Source organism: Thamnophis sirtalis, unplaced genomic scaffold, assembly GCF_051295495.1.
Source record: "Thamnophis sirtalis isolate CommonGarterSnake01/CBP01778 unplaced genomic scaffold, rThaSir2_p1.2 scaffold_2, whole genome shotgun sequence".
In the NCBI taxonomy this organism is placed as follows: Eukaryota; Metazoa; Chordata; class Lepidosauria; order Squamata; family Natricidae; genus Thamnophis; species Thamnophis sirtalis.
In genome coordinates this window covers 94,561,793-94,571,792 of record NW_028261382.1, presented here as the reverse complement: position 1 = coordinate 94,571,792, position 10,000 = coordinate 94,561,793, and the positions used below count along the sequence as shown (strand labels likewise).

Sequence of the window (10,000 nt, the reverse complement as noted above, 5' to 3'; positions counted from 1 at the left end):
AAATCTTGTAGTACAATTATCCTTCTCAGAGTTTTGCCCCTTTTTAAAAAAAAGACAAGTTCTACCATAAGGAGGACAATTAAGAAAAATGTCTGTGTAACACGATACCTGAACATCTGGAAGGCTCCCATGATCTCATGTTGTTGTTGTTTTTTAAATTTTATTTATAGTTTTTTTCCCCCTTTGACATACATAAGTGCTTAGTGGACAGTTTATTGCCTGGGTCAATTTACTTTAGATCCAATACTAATAACAATAATAATACTATTTAGGTATACATGGCAATAATTTTTCAACTAATATTTACATATACATAGTAATTATAATATATTATATTATGTAGCAGTATACAAAATAATATAGGGATGTGGTGGCTCAGTGGTTAAAACCCTAACCCCTACCCTTACCCCTACCCCTAAGCCCTAGCCCCCAATCCCTAATCCCTAATCCCTAATCCCTAATCCCTAATCCCTAATCCCTAGCCCCTACCCTCACCCCTATCCCTAATCCTACCCCTAACTCCAAACCCTATCCCTTCCCCTAACCCTTAACCCCTAACCCCTAACCCCTACCTCCTACTCTACCCCTACCCCTACCCCTAACCACTTCCCCATACCCTATCCCAACCCCTACCCCTAACACCTAACCCCCAGCCCCTAACCCCTAGCCTCTAACTCCTAACCCTAACCACTTCCCCTACCGCAACACCTAACCCTAACCCTAACTCAAAATCCCTATCCCTTCCCCTAACCCTTAACCCCTAACCCCTACCTCCTACTCTACCCCTACCCCTACCCCTAACCACTTCCCCATACCCTACCCCAACCCCTACCCCTAACACCTAACCCCCAGCCCCTAACCCCTAGCCTCTAACTCCTAACCCTAACCACTTCCCCTACCGCAACACCTAACCCTAACCCTAACTCCAAACCCCTATCCCTTCCCCTAACCCTTAACCCCTAACCCCTACCTCCTACTCTACCCCTACCCCTACCCCTAACCACTTCCCCATACCCTACCCCAACCCCTACCCCTAACACCTAACCCCCAGCCCCTAACCCCTAGCCTCTAACTCCTAACCCTAACCACTTCCCCTACCGCAACACCTAACCCTAACCCTAACTCCAAACCCCTATCCCTTCCCCTAACCCTTAACCCCTAACCCCTACCTCCTACTCTACCCCTACCCCTACCCCTAACCACTTCCCCATACCCTACCCCAACCCCTACCCCTAACATCTAACCTCCAGCCCCTAACCCCTAGCCTCTAACTCCTAACCCTAACCACTTCCCCTACCCCTACCCCAACACCTATCCCTAACCCTAACCCTAACCCTAACCCTAACCTCTAACCCCTAACCACTCCCCCTACCCCTAACCTCTAATCTCATGTTGATCTTTGTTTCACAGGTGGACAATTCCTCTCTCACTGGGGAGTCAGAACCTCAGTCCCGCTCATGTGAATTCACTCACGAAAATCCACTGGAAACCAAAAACATTGGTTTCTATTCCACAACCTGCTTGGAAGGTATGTGTGTCAGAGGAGTGACAGAGACAGGATGAGACTTGCCAAAGCTCAAGGCGGTTTGCTCCTTAACATCGCGTCTCTGTTGTATTACTCCGAGAACATTCTTGGCGACTCCATTTTTAGTTTATCTTTGACCTGCAAGGCAGGGAAAAAAAATATATCCCATAAGCCCCTTCTTTGGGGAAAGAGAAACAGCCAATAAAATTCAAAGAATGGGAACAAGGCAATAAAATTGCAATCAAGCAAAGTAAATAACAATTTCCTGCCTCACCATGCCACCCAGGATCTGCTGCCCGAGGCAGGTTGCTTCACATCTGCCTCCTGTTAGAGCTAGTTCAATCCCCTGCCATGACAATCTCACATGCTACCCGAACTGACCTTTCCATTTTGTGCCTATGTGAAATCGCAACCAGGAGAAAGACTCTGTTACCTACCATTTTTCTATACTTTGGGGCCGAACCCAGTGAGGTTCAAGGCTGGACTTCCCACCCTTAATCATTATTACCTATCTATATATATAAAAGCCAAATACCAACCACTCATCACAAAATCTTCAGAACTGTAAAGCCTACAAACTTCAAATTCGGCACGTACGTTCCTCTTGGCTTCTACGTGCTCACTAAGAAAGGATTTTTCTAAATGACCATCAACTCATCAGTATTTCTTATACAGTATTAGGTGAACATGCATTGATGCTAAGGACCTAGACGTTCTACTCCCCCTCCCCACCTTAAAGGAACTCTGTTCCAACTGCCAGTTGTCTTATATGGGCATGGCCAGTGTGTGACTCACCCGACCTGCGGTAACTCTGTCCCAACTGCCAATTGCCTGATATTAACACACTTTGATACTAAAGAATTACACATTCTACATTAATATTCAAGCGTTAAGTGTTAATGTATCAAGCCCAATCGTAACCACTCATTAATTATCAAGCCTGATCACATAGTTTTCTAGCGACGCATGGGTATCCAGCTAGTATGTTAAAACACGAACATTTAATTCAGTGTTTTGAAATCGGAAACAAATATATAGGGGGGGGAATTGAAGCTGATCTTTGACCCCCAATCTTCTGGAGCATAGGGATCCTTCTGATCCAAAGTCCAGGAGATGGTCTCTACTTGTATGTATGCATGAATGTATGGAGGAAGTGTCAGGAAAAGGCAGGGTTGTGTGACGAAAACTTGAATGGAAGAAATGTTCAGTTTATCAATATACTGTATAGCCTTCTTTGGGGTCCTTGGCGTTATCTGGACGTGGTTATTTTCCTGAAGATGCTTTATGACCCAACTAGATAACATCATCAGGGCTAGAAGGGAGTGGGGTTTGCTCCCTGTTTATATACCCTGTTTAAGCTTGCTTTGCCAGTGTTGATGGAAGTGTTCATCAGGAACCACCAAAAACACTCCCACCGATACTGACAGGGCAAACCACTTGTATATAAATAGAGAGCAAACCCCGCTCCCTTCTAGCATGGATGTTGTTATCTAGTTTGGTCGTGAAATGTCTACAAGAAAACAACCAAGCTCAGAGAGCACCAAGGACCCTTCAGGACACCACTGAGGCACAACCATTCTCTTCTGTTGGTCTAGTCTTCTTGCTAACCAATCCTTTCTCTTAGGTACTGCTACGGGGATTGTGATCAACACGGGTGACAACACTATCATCGGCCGAATTGCCTCTCTGGCATCTGGAGTGGGGAATGAGAAGACACCCATTGCTCTTGAGATAGAACACTTTGTCCACATTGTGGCCAGTGTTGCTATCTCCATTGGAGTGCTTTTCTTCATCATTGCGGTCTCCATGCATTACCACGTCCTGGATTCCATCATCTTCCTCATCGGTATCATTGTGGCCAATGTCCCTGAGGGACTGTTAGCTACGGTTACGGTGAGTATGCATTGCTCCCTTGCGCCATCAGTAATTCTGCAGAACTCCTGGTCTGCAGGTGAAACGTGGTCTTCTACCGAACACAAGAGGATATCAACTTTTAGGGGAAGACTTCTCAATGTGCTGGGTGGGAATGTTCTCCAATGGTGGCTTCTCTTGTAATGAAACTTCTGTTCTGCCGAATCCTCATGGCATTTCAACTTTCAATATGTTGTGGTAGACTTTTAAAACTTTCTTAAGTAATGCAAAGGTTCCTTTGTAGTTCCTTCCAGTCATTCTCTAGTTCGTGCTAGTAGCAGCTCCTGGCTAACAAGTAAGTTATAGATTAAAAGAGTTGGAAGGGACCTTGTAGGTCATCCAGTCCAAACCCCCTGCCCAAGCAGGAGACCCTGCATCATTTCTGACAGATGACAGTCCAGTCTCTTCTTGAAAGCTTCCAGCGATGAAGCTCCCACAACTTCTGAAGGCAACTTCTGTTCCATTCATTGATTGTTCTCACTGTCAGAAAATTTCTCCTTATTTCCAGGTTGAATCTCTCTTTGTTCAGTTTCCATCCATTATTCCTGCTATCATGTCTCCCCTGGTTCTTCTCTTCACTAGACTAGCCATGCTGACTACCTGCAACTGTTCATTGTATGTTTCAGCTTCTAGTCCCCTAATCATTTTGGTTGCTCTTCTTTGCACTCTTTCTAGAGCTTCAACATCTTTTTTATAGTGTGGTGATCAAAAGTGGATCAGGTCCAGCTAGTACTTAGAGTAAGATCCTCCAGGACATTAAATTAGAATGATTAAAGGAACTTCTTTGGTGCAGGTGGAGACAAACCATGTCTTCCAGGGTACAAAGAAGCCTTCGTGGTTTCACTTACTGACTGTGGTGATTTACTTAACAACCACTGCAAAAAAAGAGAGGAAAAATTGGGTCAGTCGCATGGCCAGCCTTTCTTATCACTGTCCTGACTTACGAGTACGATGGGCAAACTGCATTAGGACTGCCTTTAGTTGGAAAGAGGACTGTATGGAGAAAGATAGGCTATCATATGCAAATGTGCAAAACCACACAGAACTGTACTCAGCCAACTCCATCTAGGTTAATTGCCGAGACTTAGCACACCACTCGTGGGAATTTCGCTAATATTTCCCTCCCCCGCTCGTTGACAAAAATAATGCCGAAGAAAATATCAGTCTAGCACTAACCTCTATTTCTAGCATGTTAAACGATGCATCATACAATTTTTAAAAATCCCACGATTTCCAAATCTGGATTTTAGCTCTCTTCCTTGTTTGAAAGTTTGTATGTACACACACACACACACACACACACACACACACACACACACACACACGTATATGTATATGTATATGTATATGTATATGTATATGTATATGTATATGTATATGTATATATGGCTGTGTGTGTGTATGTTCCAGCATAACTCTGGAACGCCGTGAGCAATTTTAACCAAACTTGGTACACAGATGACTTACTCTCTGAAAAGAAATAGGGGGTAGGACACCCCTAAAACCCCTCAGTGTATGTGTTCTATTAAGATACAGCCTGTTGTGCCTTAAATGGCTTCTACTGTACAGCACAGTGGAGTTGCCATGGTAATAGCTTCACAGTACTCCACAAGGGGGCTCCCTTGGGTAAGGGGGAAAATCCAACATTAGAAATTGCGGTGACATTCATGGAAGGAGGGCTGGGATAAATAAACACCTGGACAGCGCCGGGTTATCAGCTAGTATTATCTAAAAGAGACATCTTCTAGCAGCCTTATTCAAGGCATGTTTGCAATAGGACGGGAATATCTGCTCAACCCAATATGAGGTTGCCTAACTCTAGAAAGTCAATCTAAATCACATAGACTTTGTGCTAATGGGCCATTGTAGAACTAAAATGACAAATAAAATGAATAAATGAGCATCATGGATGGAATTGTGGGAAAACCCTGATCCTTGCTTACAGACATCTGCTTAAACCACTTGACTTTTCTGTAGGAGACAATAAAGCTGAGCTTGAAGGCGGGGTCAAAAGATCATCAGTTTGGAGTCTATGCGCTCCCATAAGAGACCAAACACATACCCCCCCCCCCTGACATCCATTGACTGTTATCTGGCGCCTATTCATCTTGACCATTAATAGATCAGATTCTTGTTATAAGTAGCATGAAATAGTACTTCTGAACTCTGTCCCAGTTCCTGAATTCTTGTACTTGACATATTCCATCCCCATTCATTATAGGTAACCTTGTCCTTGACCGCCAAGAGGATGGCTAAAAAGAATTGTTTGGTCAAGAATTTGGAAGCCGTAGAGACACTGGGATCCACTTCTGTCATCTGCTCCGACAAGACGGGAACACTGACCCAGAATCGAATGACTGTAGCTCACCTGTGGTTTGACAATGAAGTCTTCTCAGCGGACACCAGCGAAGATCAGTCAAGTAAATAATCAGCCTGGGGTTAAAAGAGATGGGCAACTCACCAAGGGTGTGATGGAACGTAGTCTGGATTCCGAGGAGGGATGGGCTGAATTCCACAGGAGCAAGAGACAGTTCAATTTAGTGTGGGAGAAAGAGGGTGAAGACAGTTCCTCCCTAATAGTTTCCAGAGTATATGTTTTATGATGCAAATAGTCTGCCTTTAGTTTAGCAAGATTTCCGTCTGTGAATGAGGAACAATATAAGACTCTTATCCTGTCTTTCTTGGGTTTTAGAACTTGACACCTTGTTATTGATCAGAGAATAATTGTTGCTCCTTTTGTTTCCAGGTCAATCGTTTGACCAAACGTCAGGCACATGGGCTGCGTTATCGAAAATTGTCTCCCTTTGTAACCGGGCTGAATTTAGGCCAGGCCAAGAAAATGTACCCATCATGAAGGTATGGAGGACTCCATAAAAGCTGTTTTGAGTTTCTGAATTTATTTTGGAAACAGGAAGTTCATTTTGCAACATCTAAGATACGAGTAGGCAACTGTGGAGTTCCACAACTCTTTGTCAATAGATAGGGATGATGGGATTTGTAGTCCATCAAGCATTTGGAAAGATGGAGCTTTTCAACCTCTGAGCAACTGCTTTTTTACCCCCTGATATAAACTGTTCCCTTAAAAGAATCTGTGGGTGTTATGACAAACAAAGTTTGGTTCAAGCAATCACATTTTCTTACTTTCCGATCCCAAACTCAGACATTCAACATGCAACATTGCCGGAGCAGTTCTCCAAACTAAGCCCTGAGGGCAGTGGTGGGATTCAGCCGGTTCGCACCACTTCGGGAGAACCGGTTGTTAACTTTCCGAGCAGTTTGGTGAACTGGTTGTTGGACAAAATCATTAGGGCAGAGAACCATTTGTTCAATTATTTGAATCCCACCACTGGACATATCGCCAATGGGCTAAAAGCATTTTGCCCCTCGAAATCAATAAAATACCAAAGGAGCTGCAGCTCTGCCCTTGCGGTGAGGGGAGAATTTAAATTGTGGGCTGAGTATTTAACTATATTAAGAGACTGTTTGGAAGTGTTTAGAAGCCACGTGACTTTTAGTGTGGAAAGCTGTCTTTTTCAGAATTCATTTAAACAAACCCCTTATTGTTTATCATGAAAAAAAGGATAATATTTTTCTTTTACAATGAGGCTAAAATCAGAGGTACGTGATATAATAAAGGGAATAGCTAATGTATTAGAGTAAGCTCCCATGACTTGTCCCAGCTTCTGCCAACCAAGCAGTTCGAAAGCATCTAAAAATGCAAGTAGAAAAATAGGAACCACCTTTGGTGGGAAGGTAACAACGTTCCGTGAGCCTTCGGCATTTAGCCATGCTGGCCACATGACCACGGAGACGTCTTCAGACAGTGCTGGCTCTTCGGCTTTGAAAAGGAGATGAACACTGCCCCCTAGAGTCAGGAATGACTAGCACGTATGTGTGGGGGAACCTTTATCTTAATATAACAAAAATGTGCACAATAATGTTGGTACGTGAGGTTTTTTTTACTGAGGTAAATTTTCAAAATCTCCAGAGAATAGTCGTGGGAGATGCTTCAGAAACAGCTCTTCTAAAGTTCTCAGAAGTGGTTTTGGGCGACGTCATGGACATCAGGAAGAAAAACCGGAAAGTGGCAGAAATCCCCTTCAATTCCACTAACAAGTTTCAGGTAACAATATGATTTTTCTGCGTTGTCCTGTGAACTAAAACGCACTACAAGATGCCTGGGTGGAAAATAGATCATCTTGAAGAAAATGAGATTGTATTTTAGCCGGAGTAATGTATATAGTTCAAAAGCATGCACATGCGAGTAGATGAATAGGTACCACTTTGGTGGGAGGGTAATAGCATTCTGGGTGCCTTTGGTGTACAGTCATGCTGGCCACATAATCATGGGAAATGTCTTTGGACTTTCTCAGGCAAAAAAATGGAGATGAGCACCAGTCAGAGATGGTATTCAGCCAGTTTGGACTGGTTTGCACGAACCGGTAATGGAAATTTTAACCGGTTCAGAGAACCGACAAATACCGCCTCTGGGTGGCCCCTCCCTTCCCCTTCCAGGAGTCCCCACATCCCGTTTTCGCTCCCAAGTGCAAGGATGCTTGCTAGAATATATCCACTGCAAACTCCGCTTTGGCAATAGGAAAGGCATCTGGCCAGTAAACACTCAGTTCCATTCAGATGCCCCGAATCCACCCTGCAATATACCAGTGCATTTCAGTCATTGCTTCTCCTTTGACTTCAGCTCTCCATCCATGAAACTGAAGACCCGAATGACAAGCGTTTCCTGCTGGTGATGAAAGGTGCTCCCGAACGGATTTTAGAGAGATGCACCACCATGCTGGTTAACGGAAAGGAAGAGCCTCTGGATGAGGAGAAAGCAGAAGCATTCCAAACAGCATATTTGGCCCTAGGGGGAATGGGAGAAAGAGTACTTGGTAAGTAGAAGGAGCGTGTTTGGTTCAACTGTAACTCTGGAAGGAGGCAACAGAATCATCTGTTCTGACTCCCCTCATCCCACATCAACACACACTCCGAGCCAGAGATAAGTTACGGCATTTAATTAACAGACAGACAGGTCCTTGGCAGCAAACCAGCACAGACAAGTTTGGGCAGCAATAAACACAGATAAGGCTTGGCAGCGATCCAGCCTGCCAAGCTCACAGTAATGTCCTCCGACATTCAATCCTGTGTTGACTTCTGCAAAGAGGGGCGTGTGCACAAGGAGTCTTTTTATAGTCTGGAGAGGAGCCTAATGACCACCAGCTGAGTGCAATTACCTCCTGTAACTGCGCAACTGTTCCTGACGCCTAGTAGCTCTTCGATGGCGTGCATCCAGGAACAATTCACTACTGTCATCCGTCTCACTCTCCCTTGTCTCCTCCCCACTGGTCCAAGGCTCAGGTCCCTGGTGGCCAACCAGCCTCTCTGCGCCCTGCTTGGAGTCGGAATCCTGTCCAGGCTCCTCCACATCCTCTAGGGCCCCTCACTGTCGGAGTCTTGTGGCAGCTCCGATGGCTCTTGCTTGGCCACAACAATCATCCTAGAGCAGGGGCATCAAACACAAGGCTCACGGGCCAGATCTGGCCCGCGGGGTGATTAGATCTGGCCCATGGGGCCACCCTGGAAATAGCTAGCGGTGCCTCTGCCAGTGAAAATGGCACTTGGGAGGGTTGCAGGAGTCCATCCCAGTCAAAAATGGAGCTTGCAAAGTCCATGTGATGTCCTCCCAATCTCCGTTTTTGCCGGCAGAGGGTTGCAGGAGGCCGTTGCAGCTAAAAACGGAGCTCATGAGCCCGTTTTCTCTGGCAGAGCACTGGGGCCAACGCAGGTGTCCCCGAAATGAGTGACATTGAGATGACCATGCCCACCTTGGATCATGCCCACCCTGGCTCCCCCGAGGTTCAAACACAACCCTGACGCGGCCCTCAATGAAATCAATTTCTACACCTCTGTCCTAGAGCATCTTCACCCACTAGGCGTCCTTCAGACATGAAAATGGGCCTCTTGGTGCTCTCTGAGTTTGGTTGTTTTCTTGCAGATGTTTCATGACCTAACTAGGTAACGTCATCAGTGTTAGAAGGAACTGGGGGCTGCAAACATCTGTAAGATAACAACCAAGCTCAGAGAGCACCAAGGACCTCACAATTGAACCCTGTTCTGACTTAGGCTTCCCAAACTCCTTGTCCCGACAAAAACCCTTTTTATTAATTGACTGTGAATTCTGCTTAGCAAAGTCTTTCAAAGGAGGATTTACAATCACAGACCTTATCTGGATTGGAGAGCTGCCAGGCCGATATTTGCAAAACTTGGCAAAGAGCCTCGGAGAGACACCAACCAATTAAGCAAACTAATTGCCTCCTGCAAACTCCACTCCCCTTTCACTCCTCTTTTTTATGGGAGGGGCCATTCATCGTCCACCTGTGGCCTTACTCCCAAGTTGACCCTTGTTCCTTAGCTGTTTCCTTCATCTGGCAACTCTGCACATGCGCACACTGGGAACAGGTGCCAGCTGTTCTTCTACCCCACTGATGTCCGACTCTGAAGGCAGCTGATAACTTGCATACGGCTCTGGCCGCCTCTCTGCCTCTAACACGGAGCCCTCATCAG

The 10,000-nt window shown here is 45.3% G+C and overlaps 1 protein-coding gene across 1 annotated transcript in view; it reads left to right on the top strand.

Moving 5' to 3' along the window:
* The window catches only part of ATP12A (ATPase H+/K+ transporting non-gastric alpha2 subunit), a 40,788-nt gene that overhangs the window by 14,533 nt on the left and 16,255 nt on the right, over positions 1 to 10,000 (top strand). Inside the window, exons 7-12 of the mRNA XM_087706392.1 lie at positions 1,411 to 1,528; positions 3,150 to 3,418; positions 5,658 to 5,856; positions 6,183 to 6,292; positions 7,425 to 7,559; positions 8,136 to 8,328. Of these exons, the coding sequence (XP_087562518.1) occupies positions 1,411 to 1,528; positions 3,150 to 3,418; positions 5,658 to 5,856; positions 6,183 to 6,292; positions 7,425 to 7,559; positions 8,136 to 8,328 (1,024 nt within the window). The remainder of the gene's footprint in view (positions 1 to 1,410; positions 1,529 to 3,149; positions 3,419 to 5,657; positions 5,857 to 6,182; positions 6,293 to 7,424; positions 7,560 to 8,135; positions 8,329 to 10,000) is intronic.